General features: G+C 39.4%; 1 protein-coding gene across 4 annotated transcripts in view; it reads right to left on the reverse strand.

Moving 5' to 3' along the window:
• The window catches only part of RALGAPB (Ral GTPase activating protein non-catalytic subunit beta), a 101,326-nt gene that overhangs the window by 14,613 nt on the left and 71,449 nt on the right, over positions 1-15,264 (reverse strand). For all 4 annotated transcript variants that reach the window (XM_028499907.2, XM_028499906.2, XM_024128617.3 and 1 more), the window contains 5 exons: positions 13,657-13,844; positions 11,223-11,329; positions 9,468-9,620; positions 6,804-7,013; positions 1,610-1,768 (listed from right to left, as the gene is read on the reverse strand). In XM_028499907.2, coding sequence (XP_028355708.1) covers positions 1,610-1,768; positions 6,804-7,013; positions 9,468-9,620; positions 11,223-11,329; positions 13,657-13,844 — 817 coding nt within the window. The remainder of the gene's footprint in view (positions 1-1,609; positions 1,769-6,803; positions 7,014-9,467; positions 9,621-11,222; positions 11,330-13,656; positions 13,845-15,264) is intronic.

Raw genomic sequence — 15,264 nt, forward strand, 5'->3', positions numbered from 1 at the left:
ACAGGAGAGGCCACAGCAGTGAGAGGCCCACGTACCGCAAAAAAAAAAAAAAAAAAAAAAGCTTCATTAAAATCGATTCACTTTGGAGTGTCTGATAAATCAAGCCCAAGCTTAGAATAAACTGGGGACTATATATATCACTGTAGTTAAAAATGCATGCTTCCAAGTTAGATAAATTTGGGTTCAAATCCTGGCTGGGCCATGGGCAAGTTTCTAAACCCCACTGCTTCAGTTTGTTCATCTATAAAGTGAGTAATAATGATGGTTGTGAAGATCAGGTGAGATAATACAAGAAAATCCTTTAGCTCCCTCCCTAGCAAAATAATTATTGAGCTAGACATGTTTACTAAAAGTAAACAAAAAGCACTAAGTCCCCGCCTTCACAGAGTCTGATTAGTGAAAAACATTATATAGGTATGTGATTTACTTACAAATTTTGACAAATGCTATAAAAAGTATAAACCTATTAAAAATTCAATAATTAATGAGTGGGAAAACATCCTTCTCTTAGTCCAAAGAAGAGAATGCAACCGTTCCAGAAAAAAATGAAGTGACCAGAAGGGTTTCTCCTCTTCACCAAGTACCAAACTTAATTCCTGGGCCTCAGAAAGAAAAGTCCCTTGTTCTAAAACAGTGGTTCTCATGGGGGTGATTTTGCTCTCCAGGGGACATTTGGCAATGTCTGGAGATATTTTTGATATCACAACTGGTGGGGCACTGCTGGGACCTAGTGAGTAGAGGCCAAAGATGCTGCTATATGTCCTATTCTATAGAACAGCTCCCATAACAAGGAATTATCCAGCCCAAAATAGCAACAGTGCTTCTGTTGAAAACCCAATGCTAGAGGAAGAAAAAGGAGAAATCCTCTACAAATTAAAAATGAGATGGGGAGAGGGGTAGTGTATCAACATCACCTGGGGAATCTCTTAAAACATAAGATTCTCTTAGCCTACTCCAGAACTTCTCTATCAGATCAGCAGAGATAAGATCCTGGAATTACTACTTTTAAAAGCTCTCCCAAGTAACTTTTGATGCAGCCAGTCCACAGATCACTGATGTAGTTCATACAATGTTAATCAATGGCAAGACCATCTGGAGGCCTAATAAAGTCAAAATATGTGGTGTGTTAACGTCGAATACTTCTCAATCCACTGGGCATTGTTGCCAGGCCATTATCTCTTAAACATATCAACTCTTAAACACATCATCTCCTTAGAAGTGTACCTGTTTAGTTCACCCATATCCCTTCATATTCTTCTAAGTGCCAGGAAACTGATTTGACAGCCAGTTCTCGTTTTCTTCCAATTAAAACGTTTTTTCAGAAGTGAAACTTTTAAATAAACAGTTTGAAAATTTAGTCAAGATGCAATAAGTAAGTCAAATTCAACTTGCAGGTCACTGGCTGGCAGCTGGAAATTAATCTAAATCTTCCCTGTGGCTAGGGAAGGCAGGTCTCAGCCATACTAAAGGAGGCCTCAGAGAATCTTATTGTTTTCTAGTCACACTCAGTTCGTAGAAAGCTAAGGAAACTCAACCGGTGTAAGAATTACCTCAAGGGTTTATAAAATATACAGCATAAAAATTTACCCCCAAAATCCAGAAATCTTACCTCCTGGTTTGTTTTCTGACCTGGCTTCATATAGAAAATAAAAACTGTGTCGAAGGGACGACATGGCAAGAGATCCAGATACCCAATGTCATCAAAAAATCCAGGTATCATGGAGTCAAGTGCAATAAGGTGAGGAGGTAGACGACTATTTGCAGGTTCCTATCGCCAAAGGAAGAAAGGAGAAATTATTATCTCTCTTCATCATTCTAATTATAAAAGCAATACTTGCTCATGGTTTCATAAACATTAAGTAAAAAAAAAAATTATAAAATGGCAGCAATAAGCACAACCATAATCCCAAACTACAGAAGCTATTTAACATGCTTGTGTACTTCCTTCCAGTTCTCTTATTTGCCTTTTTCTGTCGAAAGACAGTTGAAATCTTAATATGTATATAATTTAAAATCCTATTTCTCTATAAAATATCAAGCTTTCTAGCATAAAATTTTACATGTATTTTATTCTTATTCATTGCCAGTCTTAATGCAAAATGGTACAGCCATGATGGGAGGCAATTTGGCAGTTTCTTGCAAAGCTAAACATAGTCTTACCATACAGTGAAGCAATTATATAACTTGGTATTTTCCCATATGAATTAAAAACATGTCTACACAAAAACTTGCACACAAATGTTTACAGCAGCTTTATTCATAATGGCCAAAACTTGCAAGTAACCAAGGTGTCTTTCTGTAGGTGAATGGGTAAGTAGACTGCGATACATCCACACAATGGAATATTATTCAATGATAAAAAGAAATGTGCTATCAAGTCACAAAAAGACATGGAGGAAACTTAAATGCAAATTGCTAAGTGAAAGAAGCCAATCTGAAGAGACTACATACTATATGATTCCAACTATATGACATTCTGGAAAAGGCAAAACTGTAGAGACAGTAAAAAATCAGGGGTTGGGTGGGGGAAGGAGGAGGAAGTATGACTAAGAAGACTACACTGGATTTTTAGGGCAGTGAAACTATTTTGTATAATGCTATAATGATGGACACATGTTATTACGCATTTTTCAAAACCCACAGAATGGTACAACACAGAGTGAACTCTAATGTAAACTATGGACTTCAATTAATAATCCATCCCATACTGGTTCATCACTTGTTACAGATGTGTCACAACAATGCAAAATGTTACAATACGAGAAACTATGTGTGTGGAGGAAGAGAGGTTATATGGGAAGTCTCTCTACTTTCTACTCAATTGTTCTGCAAACCTGAAACTGCTTTAAAAAATAGTCTATTAATTTTTTAAGGCATTTTTTGTTTTGTTTCCCCCCATCCCTTATCTTCTTTGAGATCCTGATCTTGCCCAGCAGGTTGGGCCATCCATGATATTTTTCAGGAAAGCATCCCCCAGAGATGGCAAGGATTACTCTCTTTTACAATAGCAAGGATCGTGAGCCTGGTCTTCTAGTCCATTATGTTAACTTTCCTAACAAGGGTTGAGGCAACACCCTATCATCAAAAACTACTATTTTTGCAGTCAAACAGAAGAGTATTCACACTATGAAATAAGTAAGACTACAAATAGCCTCGCAACAATTCAGGTCAGATTTTTCCATTAAGTGAATTTTATACAAACATACAAAAGAACTTCTAGTTTTCATTTTTCACTTTGAAATCATGGATAAGGAACTGTAGACCTGCAGCATGCTATGATACACCTTATAGGACAAAGACTCCTCATTCTTTCTTTTTTAAATAAGCTATCTCATCAGCTTGTTCTTCTGGATGATCTTCTGATTCAGGAACATAACATGCATATATTTTATATCTCTTAACTCTTAATAACTTTAAAGTTTTTCCCTCTAGGTCTGTGTTTTAATACATTTTCTTAGAATAACTTTTGTCAATATCGCAGCTGTAACTGAGGTATTTTGGCATCATATTTCTAACTGGATATTAGAGCCACAGTCATTAATATCCGTACTTTGTGTGTAGTGATCTTAATTCTCATTTACTTTAAAAATTCTATTGATTCTCTTATGGCTGTCTAATTAGAAATCATATTACCTGGGAACTGTCTTTTCCTTTCCAATGGTTTTTTTCCTCTTATTTAGTTTCTTTTAATATTTCACTGATTTTCCTGGTTTTGATACTATACTGTAGTTATGTAAGATGTTACCCATTGGGGGAACCTCCCTGCACATTTTTAAAAAAACTTTCTGTTAATCTATAATTATTTAAAAATTAAAATAGGGACTTCCCTGGTGGTGCAGTCGTTAAAGAATTCGCCTGCATATGCAGTGGACACGGGTTCAATCCCTGGTCCGGGAAGACCCCACATGCCACGGAGCAACTAAGCCCACTCGCTGCAACTACTGAGCCCACGTGCCTCAACTACTGAAGCCTGCATGCTCTAGGGCCTGCATGCCACAACTACTGAGCCCGCGTGCTGCAACAACTGAACCCCACACGCCTAGAGCCCCGCAACAAGAGAAGCCACCGCAATGAGAAACCCGCACACCTCAATGAAGAGTAGCCCCCACTCGCCACAACTAGAGAAAGCCCATGTGCAGCAATGAAGACCCAACACAGGCAAAAAAAAATTTTTTTAATTAAGAATAAAATAAAAATTAAAATAACTTTTCATTAACTATAAAACTCTTAGTGTTAAACAGTGGCCAAGGTAGATATCCTTTACCTCTGATTTTTAACAAAGGGTGGTTCTAGTTTCCTCATTCCCCATCTCGTTTCCTAAACAGGCTGCCATTTACTGAGATCTACATTACTGGCCCTGGCTAAGTTTTTGGTTTTTTGTTTATTCATGTTTTAAAAATCAGACTGAATATTATTCTACTGAATACTGACTTTTATCGACTGATCTGCTAAAATAGGATCAAATTATTTTCTTAATAACTTTACTAATATTTACCAATAACTGACTCTCCTTGAGTTCCCAGGATAAACCTTACTTGGTTGCAGTAGTTAATTTGTTTAACACGCTGCTGAATTCAGTTTTACTAGCATTCTCCTTAACACTTTTGCACATATATTCGTAAGTAAAGATTGGTTTATAGCTTTTTCATATGTGTGTGCTGTCCGGTTTAAGTTATTAGAGATAAGCTAAGATTCATAAAATAAACCAGTTTACTTTCTTTTTCCTATGTTCTCTTTTTAAAAAAAAATATTTATTTGGCTGTGCCGGGTCTTAGTTGCAGCACGCGGGATCTTCAGCGCAGCATGCAGGCTCTTAGTTGCAGCATGCAGGCTCCTAGTTGTGGCATGCGGAATCTAATTCCCGGGATCGAACCTGGGCCCCCTGCATTGGGAGTGAGGAGTCTTAACCACTGGACCACCAGGGAAGTCCCTTTTTCCTATGTTCTGAACCAGGTGAGAAAGCATGAGAATTATTTCCTTGAAAGCTTAAAAATTTCAAGCAGAATAGATAACATGAAAGGAAAACTGCAATCTCAGAGACAGGGCTATTAAAGCTCTTCTTGTCTCCCTTCAGTCCACAGAATGTAATATTTTCTTCTAGTATATTTTTATTTACTGCTTCTACTCTGCTCAATTTTCTCCACTAGGAATACCACTAATCATTTGTAGGTTGTATCTTTGTTCCTGGCCTTCCATATTTACCGCTGTATTTCTCATTATTTTCCTCTTTCGGTTGTTTTCTTCTGCATTTTAAGAGTTTTTTACTTTTTACTCTCCACCACTAACTCAATTTTCTACAACATAAAATATTTTTCATCTACATGCTGAAATCCAAACTCAGTCAGCAATGTTCCCCTCTGCTTTCCTTAAAAGTTAAATGGCCTTTAACCAAGTAGCTCCTAGTGAGTAAGGGCAGGGGGCAACTTGTGCAATAAGCAACTTCTTGCCTGGCAATCTTCAGTTGTGCTTTTCAAAACAAACAGGCCTTAGTACAAACTCTAAATCCACATTCAGGGAAGCCATTTCACATTTTTGAGGCCATGTTTCCACATCTGTGAAACAGAGATACCATTACTTTCCTTGTAAAATTGTTTTAATGGAATTAAGAATAATGACATTATTTACCTTACAGGCTGGTTGACTTTGTACTACGTACTACATGAAGCACCTGATACGATCATAATGAGATGGATACCCTTATCACCCCTATTTTATTTATCTATTTATTTATTTATTTTTGGCTGCATTGGGTCTTCGTTGCTGTGCGTGGGCTTTCTCTAGTTGCGGCGCGCGGGCTTCTCATTGCAGTGGCTTCTCTTGTTGCGGAGCACGGGCTCTAGGTGCACAGGCTTCAGCAGCTGTGGCTCGCAGGCTCAGTAGTTGCAGTGCACGAGCTCTAGAACGCAGGTTCAGTAGTTGTGGCGCAAGGGCTTAGTTGCTCCGCGGCATGTGGGATCCTCCCAGACCAGGGCTCAAACCCGTGTCCTCTGCATTGGCAGGAGGATTCTTAACCACTGCACCACCAGGAAAGCCCACCCCTATTTTACAGATGAGGAACTAAGACTCAGAAAAGTTGGGCAACTTGCCCAAGATCACATAGTTGGCAAGTAGTGATGCCAGGACATAAACCTAGACAGTCTGATCTCAGGAACTGCACAACATAAGAAGTGCTTATACTTGTTCCTTTATAAAAGTGGCATAAAAGAGCAGAGTAAATTGTAGCCCATACTTTCAGTAATAAAGTTTACTGGGGAAGAGTTTTAACATTCTTTTTTCTAATTATCTATAGATTTCATTAATATGTGTGATATGAGTCCTACATTACCTAGGAAAATTCAGAGGCACATATATTATTATAAGCAGTCCCCTCAGACAGAACTCTATAAATATATTCATGGGAAAACTGTCTTGGAGCTCATATTATAACCTACAGCATCATGGAATTTCATTTCCTTGTATGAAGGGTAAGGTTTTGTTTCGTTTTTTCAGTATGCGGGCCTCTCACTGTTGTGGTCTCTCCCGTTGCGGAGCACAGGCTCTGGACGCGCAGGCTCAGCGGCCATGGCTCACAGGCCCAGCCACTCCGCGGCATGTGGGATCTTCCTGGACAGGGGCACAAACCCGTGTCCCCTGCATCGGCAGGCGGACTCTCAACCACTGCGCCACCAGGGAAGCCCATGGGTAAGGTTTTAAACAGTTTTTGTTTTTTAAAATTCCTTCTATCTTCATAAAAATGCTTTAGCTATCAGTAGCTGAATGTTAATTTATGAATACATTTACTCATAAAAGTTTATAGAAATTACCTTCAATGCTTCTAAGGACAAAAATCCAAAGTGTGAAAGGAAAAGGCGTGCTGTTTGGAATTCCTGGGCAGGAGGTGGGGGCTTACAATCTGTAATCGGATCAGGAAAACTTCTCTTCTGCAATTCCTCCTCACTTTGTTGTTCAAGGTGTATTTCATAAGCAATCTGCTGGGCCATGCCATTCCTTAATTTTTCATGTCTCTCTTCTAACTGAAATAAACCGGACATTTCATTTTTTTGGAATTATCATAAAAGTAATAGAATTAATCAAGTTTTAAATGAAAATAAAGCTACAAGCAACAAAATAAATGAAGATAATTTTCAGTGATCAACACTGAGTTTCAATTCAGTACAACCAAGAGCATACAATCAAGCAAATACGTTACAAGGTTAAAACAAATACCCAAATCATGTCCCTACAGCCTCAAAAATTGCTCCTTCATCTCCTTGCTGTAAGTGAAACCACTCTGTCTCTGCTTCCCTTCACATTGGCAAGAAAGGGGGCAGAGTTGCTGCTCTCTGCCAGATTCCTGTCCATCTTCATCCTGCAGTGATCCCCTCATGTTTTGAAGTCCACAACCATATGCATTAGTTGCTATACTCTTGGAGTTACCTCTGCTTCCCTTCTGATCCATCCTATTTAAAATTCCATCCTCTTTGGTGAACAGCCTGGCTTATATTCCTACAACCTCCTCAACCTTCACAACTCTGGCCATCCATGACACACTTTGTACCTCAGATGTGCTGTACTTTCAAGAGCTACAATCCTGAAATTCCTTTCCTACAGCTCACCCATACCCCTACTCTCCCTTTACTATCACTGAGAGGCAAACAACCCCTCCCCATATTTCCCCAAGCCATTAGCATCCTTCTGGCTTCATCTACCTCCCAACCAAAACTACATCTCCAAATCTGACATCTTAATACCCTCTTCTAAGCATATAACATGGCTATGTTGTTCCTTATTCTTCCTTATTCACTCAGCCAATCTCCACACCATTCAAATTTTTTACTTATGCCTCTGGATACCAAGGACTTTTGAAGAAAGTCAGCAGAGTGCATTAAGTAACTTCACTACAGATGATACTACTGAAACCTAGCTGGGCTGCCTGGCAATTTTAAGAATTATCTTTGCTTCCCTATTTCATTGCTAAGAACTAAGATTAAAATTTATATAAGCTGCTTCAATTTTCCTCCTTTCCACCTCTAAATGTCTCTGAACCTTCACTGACCCTCTCCTCTCCTGTCTTACCAGAAGTGTCCCTTTTCTAGACTCAATCACAGATTCTTGACCCTACTGCCTCCAGGGCTTTACTCTGTCACTTATCATTTCCCCAGCCCACCTTACAGTGTTGGCAGGTGCAGACCCTTTTCCACTGGCTCCTTTCACCTCTAATTCTTCTTGAATTAAAAATAGAAAGAGGGCTTCCCTGGTGGCGCAGTGGTTGAGAATCCGCCTGCCGATGCAGGGGACACGGGTTCGTGCCCCGGTCCGGAAAGATCCCACATGCCGCGGAGCGGCTGGGCCCGTGAGCCATGGCCGCGCCTGCCGATGCAGGGAACACGGGTTCGTGCCCCGGTCCGGGAAGATCCCACATGCCGCGGAGCGGCTGGGCCCGTGAGCCATGGCCGCTGAGCCTGTGCGTCCGGAGCCTGTGCTCCGCAACGGGAGAGGCCACAGCAGTGAGAGGCCCGCGTACCGCAAAAAAAAAAAAAAAAAAAAAAAGAAGAAAGAAAAAGAAAAACCAGCCTTGCCTTTCCTTAGCTAAGGCTATTTCCTCACACTATTTTTCACTCTGTACCCTTCCCTTTACTGCTAACAGTAACAGTGTAGTTTATATTCACTGCGTTTTCCTCTTTAACCATTCATTCCCCAGACCCTTACACTTTAATACTCCTTCGAATTTGCTCTCAAAGGTCACCAACATTTCATGACAAAATCCAGGGGCCTCTTCTTAGTGCTCCTTCTCCTTGATCTCTCTAGCATTTGAAACTGCAGGCAGCCTCCATTCCTAACCTTATATTCTCTCATGCCCTGACATACCTGTCTTCCATTTCTTAAAATTCTTCTCTCTTGACCTAAGCGACCAATTACTTAATCTAGTTAAGTATCTAAATTAATCTAAAACCAAATAAATTTTTCCCATTTTCCCAAACCTGTCCTCTTCTTAATGTCTATATTTCTATAAATGGCACTGTTATCTTTGTCACTCAAGCCTGAAATCTAAAGTTCTTCGCCTCTTTTCCTTCCCTCGTCAATCCAAGACTGTCTGGATCTACCTCTACAAGACATGCCATATATTTAAACTTCCACTATCAATGAGGTAGTCCTTCCCCTCCCCTGCCTAGATTGTCATAACTGTCTCTGAATTGGGCTCCCTTCTCCAAATATCCTCCACTAGGGTCTGATCATATCAGAACACTATTGAAACCACAGACCAGCCCAGGCAGCCCAGTGCCACCTCTCTATATGTCCAGTTCCTTTCAATCAGCCACAATCTATATTTGTCTTACTACATGGTAACCTCCTGGATGACAAATACCCAGGTCATCTTATGAATCACCTCCAGGAATACCAAAGAAAGGCAGTGTCTTGACCACAGAAGTTGTTGAAGAATGTTAATCGTCATTCTCTTAACAACAGCTGATAATAATTTATCTTACTTCTTCAGTAACGATTTCATGCAAATCTGGAATGCTCAGATCTGCTTTCACAAAAGGAATCTTGTCCACCTCTTCAGGAAATGGTCGATGTTTCACAGTATATTTAAATCCAACATCATTTTTAGGAACTGGACGAGGTTCAGGCACAAAAAGCTGTTAAAATAAAACAAGTAACATTATATTTATTACATTTGGGTGCCATATGAAATGACATGTTATTTCCCTGGTCTCTTAGATGCCTGTGTTTCCCTAGGATTGCATAACACAGAAATTCAGTAAGAATCTGCAAATACTACTGCTAATGGTAAAGGTACCAATGTACTCTATTTTATTTTTATAAAAATGATCATCAACTTATGACAGATTTTTGTGACTGATAAATGGGTTACGGACCTCCACTGCACCAGGCCTGAATCTTCCATATTCAGTGGTAAGCCAATAGGTAAGGCATTTCAGAGCTTAAAGCTCAAACTTCCTTCTTCCCTAAGGGCTCTCAAATCATTCCATATAATAAAGTACAAGTTTACATCCACTGGGCATCTCTAGACAGTGAGTTCAATAATTAGAACCTTAGCATGGCTTAATTGAAAAGATATGGCACAAAATCTAGGTCTTCACGGTGCCAAATCCCTGCTTTAATATATATTAGCTGTGCGACTTCCATTTTCACACCTGAAAAATGGAAATAATCCACCACAAGACTGTCATAAGGATTAAACAAAAAAATATATGGCACATATTAAACTATCAAACAGTTTTAGTGCCTTTCCTGATCTTCTTCCTCAGTCTTTAATGGCATTCAGTGGCTTATATAGTGCTGATGACAGAATGTGATTGGCGTGATGCCACCAGGAGCAAATAGGGGTGTGCTCCTCACAGCAAACACATCTCATCTAACAGAGACATATGGAATGTTCAATTGTTTTAGGCATTTGCTCCAATTTTGTAAGCGTCTCTCTTAAATGCTGGTAAAATTTTATTAAGTTATGTTTTAAAGAATTTTTAGTAACATATGTAAAAGCTTACAATGTGATAAGTGAAAAGAGCAGCATACAAAAATGACTAAAATTCTATTTAAGTGTTATGTACAGTAAGGAACAAAAAGACTGGAAGGAAATCCACTAAAATATTAACAGTGGCTATCTACTTCTGGAGAGTAAGAGTACAGGTGATTTACAATTTCTTCTTTATTATCTGAATTTTCCAACTTTCTCCCGTGAGCAAATTTTATTCACATAATTACAACTGTTATAAAGAAAATAAACTGTGCCACCCCAAAGAAAGATTTCATTAAATTATACAGCACATTAAAAAATTATAGAGCATATTACCAATTATACAGTTATATGAAACAATTTGAAACTAAGTACTGTTGCCAGAGACATCAAGCCTCTGGCAAAATTTTTTTCATAATGGCATGTCCCTAAATTTTATTAAACACTGCATGAAAAAAATTCGGGCCACTGTTCAGAACAGTAGTTCTTAATCATAAGTGGATGTCAAAGTCACCTGGAAAGCTTTCTGAAAATACACCTGCCTTGAAGACATTTTTAAAGAGTATTTCAGTGGACCTGGAATTCTAGGCTCCTAAGATGATTCTGATGTGAACTCACTGACTGAGAATCTGGCTAGGATCAAAAATATTTATCTGTGATTTTTGTTGTAATATTATTTAACCTTTAAATCACAGCACACACAAACACATGCACACACACACTCACTCCTAGTCACTTCCCTGTAACTTCTGATGGATACCTTCTGATTTGCTTTTGCTCCTCTGGGTAAAAGGCAAAGTTGTTGTGCCCAAGCAAGTCTTCCAGACATTCCCCGGACCAGCACAGTGACAGAGGGGAAAAAATCATCTAGAATAAAATGTTGGTGGAAAAGTTTTTATTTCTGACAACATATAAAATACACCTATTGTCAATTTTAGAGCCTCTAATAATCAAAGTCCTAGCACAGTGCTTCCCTAACTCTATCCTTTGTGAACCATCTCTGTGGATTCTGCCATATTCAAGTACCACTATTACTATTTAAATTTAAACTTAAAATTTTTGAAGGAAATGATATATTTCTACCTTAAAAGGAAAACCATGAATTTTGGTGTGCTAATTATATATTTTTAAAACACATTTAAAAATACATAAAATAATGTTCACCGATATATCAACCAACATCATCTCACATACCTCCAGCAATACACATACACATTTTTGGGTAACACTATCCTAGCAAATACTCTTAACTTCCAGTGTTGGGAATGACCTAAGTGCAGAAGACAGGCTGCATGCTTGTGGTGCTGATGTTACATTCACCCATGCCTTTGTGCACCACGGCCCACCACAGGCAGGCACTGTTTCATCCCAACACAAGTTCAGGGGCAGGAAGAAGGGAGGTAAAGAACTCAGGATGGACTTCCTGAGTACCCGGATCCTTCTTCCTATTCCCTTCTTTTGTCTCTGGTGTAGGAGTCAAACTTGTTCAAACTTCTCTCTCTTAATTCTGTTATTAACTATTACAATGAACCATTAAAATATCCTTGTACTTCTATAAAATCCCAATTGTTTATATTTTTGGTAGACTTCCAATGCAATGATATTGCTTAGAATGAGAGTAATGGAGTCCTAAAAAATCTGGAAAAGGGTTGACATTTACCCCTCAGGCCAGGAAACCTGGAGAGAATACTGGGATTTTATAGACTCTTTAGCAGGTGGCTTGGGAGTGGGAAACTGGAAGAATCATGAATAATTGGCACAAACCAGGGAAGAAAGTCAAGCAACACCCAGGTCTAAGGTAGAGAAGGATGAGGTGCCTTAAGAAGGAAAGACTTGGGACCAGGGCTTCTGGAGTTGGGGAACGATTAAAGGCCCCATCCACTTCATATTAAAGTCACTGTATCTTACCAGAAGAGGAAGGAAACATGTGATGGTATTCACTTGTCCCTGAACTACTGGGAAACATCTCATTTCATTTTATGGATTTATGAGATCCTACCTATATATACTCAACAGAATTTGCATGGGACTCAAAGATCCTTTTCACATTTGCAAAAGTAAGAAGTTAAGTCTTTAATCACGGAGGAAATCCTATCACTGTGGGGCAACAATAACAAAGAGACAGTATGAGGTCCAGAAAATTTGGACTCTAGTCCTGGTCATACCATACACTTCTCAAGTAACCCTGGACAAGTCACATATCCTCGCTGAGCCCCAGTTTCTTAACCTGTAAATGAGGGAATTGCACGCTAGGTGATTCCCTGTATGCCCAACGATTCTGTAACCTTCACTTTCCTTTACCTTCCCAGCAATAAGGGTCTCTCTAAGAACATGCTTCCTTTACATACTGGCTGATTCCAATTACCATCAGAAAAAAATGTACTTTGAGTAGTCTGCATTGCAGTGGTAATCACACACCTTGAGATGGTTTATAATTGGGGGAAAGAGGGGAAGAAAACAGTGCATGTTTTGTCAATGGAAAATCACTGAAGAATTTTCAGGAGGGCACTGGCATGGTCAGATCTGCATTTGAGGATGAATGCAATGGTGGCAGCAAGTAGGATGGAGGTAACAGTAACAAATTTTGGAACTGGAAGGAGGAAGAATCAGATCAGGTAGGAAGCAACTGCAATAATCCAGGTAAGAAATAATGAAGTCCTGCATTTGGCTGTACTGGGAGGAATGCAGAGAAAAGAAGATTCCAAAGTCACTAGGGGGATAGAAACTTGGAAACCAACTACATAAGGGAGTAACAGGAAGGAGCAGGCAAAGATGACTCCTCCAATTTCCAGCCTGTTTGTGTGGCACCAATAACTGAAAAAGAACAATGTGGAGTGAAGGGCGGGAAAGGAGAGGGGCAGGATCCAAAGTTCAAGAAGGACAGAAGAGTAATAATGATTTTTATACACAGTAAACAACAGAAATATCCCACTAAAGTAAACTTTTTATAAAATTATGGAGCTCTTTTCTAACAGATATAAAAAGCCTCTAAAAGATTCTATTTAATATGTATATTGCATTTTCTGACCCTCTATTTTTTAGTTGCTATTATCTCATCAGCTAGAAGGCTTTCTGACAAATGCAAAATTACTTAGAATTTGCAGTCTTTCCTTCCCCGATCCTGGAAACAGCTTGCTAATACTGATGAACATGTTGATTTAGCAGTGGAAAAAGCCCAAAGTGCTGAAACTTACTCTGTTCATTTCCAAGAGGTTGCTCCAGCATTGCCAGGATGACACTGTTATCCAAGACAAAGTACCGGAAACTATGCTTGTTTATGGTTGGCAGTCTGGAGTATTTAATCAAAGTGGTCTCATTCACCAGACTACAAGGAGAGGCAGGACCACTGGGTGAAGGAAATGCGCCAAGCAACTGCATAATACTATGGAGAATGCAAAAGATAACAGTTAATCCCCAAAGGGAAATCTTACGTTCACCTCATGCATCAATCTGTCCTTCTGTTCTTTTGGATTTATTTGACCACAGCCATGCTTCCTCTTTGAGAGTCAGATTTACTCCCTGTGGCGGATGCTGTGGTGTGCTGTCCAGATTTCCCTCTCCAAGACTGAAAGACCCAGTCCCCCAGATGCAGGGAGATGGTGGCCATAGCTTTCAGCTGAGTCCTGGAGAGGCCTATGAGAACCACCTCACTCAAGATCACAGCTTCCTCTTGGGACAGTTCGCGTCCAATGAGCTGTTAATGCAGGGGTATAAAGTCCCAGCCCCCTGGCCCCAACATGAGAGAATCCTGAAGGGCCAGCCCAGCTCCAGAGCTCTTTGTTGCAAATGCATCACAGTTTATGTCTTCCCTCTGCTCAATCCTACTTCCTTCATTCCCTGATAAGGGTTGATCCTGAGAGCACTTTCCAATAAACTTCCTGCAAGCAAATTTCTCTCTCTCGAAGTTTGCTACCCAGAGGACCTGACTAATCATACTTCCAAATCATGAAGCTCCTAAATATATATTTTTAAAAATGTGTGTGCTCCAGGTTTCAGGATAATGCTAAAGCATTCTAGACCTAGAAAAGGATCCAAAGATCAGCCAAGCCCCCTCAATTTTTCAGACGGGGAAACTCAGGCTCAGAAGAGATAAGTGATCATCAAGAGACCAGAAACCAGGGCCTACTGCCTTCTCACTGTGTGGCCATGAATAGATATCGTCATTTTACAGATAAGGAATTGATGCACTAGTAGCTACATCTCACAGAACCATTGTAATTATTAATGAGAATATATAAGAAAAAATGCTTTATAAAGTGGAATTCAACTGATCAAGTCTTACCATTCTGAAATGTTTATATCCACAGAGATTTCTGCATACCTTCAATGCATAATAGTAATAACTTACATATACCACTTACCATGTGCCAGGCACTGGGTCTAAGCACTTTACACATTTTATTTAGTTATCATAACAACCCTATGAGATAGGTACCATTATTATTCCCATTTTATAATTAAGAAACTGAAACACAGAAATAATCTTAAGAAAACTTAAAGATTTTATCTTGTGGTCCTAATATCACCTGATCCTTCCTATGTAACTCATTTGAAAATTAGTATTCCCCAACACCATTGCAATCCTCTCCCTTTCTCATTCATTCTAATGCTTGAACCCAAATCTCTCTAATAATAGAAGGCAACACTGCTCAACAGATACTTTCCTTCCAATTTCTCTCCTCCTAGGAGGAGGACTATCTAAGAATTTCAAGGACCAGGAGAATTTCATGATGAGTTCAGGCCTAAGGATTTATGAAAAACCAAGAGACGTGTAATGGGAAAATGTGGGTTTTCTAATATGG

This window comes from Physeter macrocephalus, chromosome 14 (assembly GCF_002837175.3).
Source record: "Physeter macrocephalus isolate SW-GA chromosome 14, ASM283717v5, whole genome shotgun sequence".
Taxonomy (NCBI): Eukaryota; Metazoa; Chordata; class Mammalia; order Artiodactyla; family Physeteridae; genus Physeter; species Physeter macrocephalus.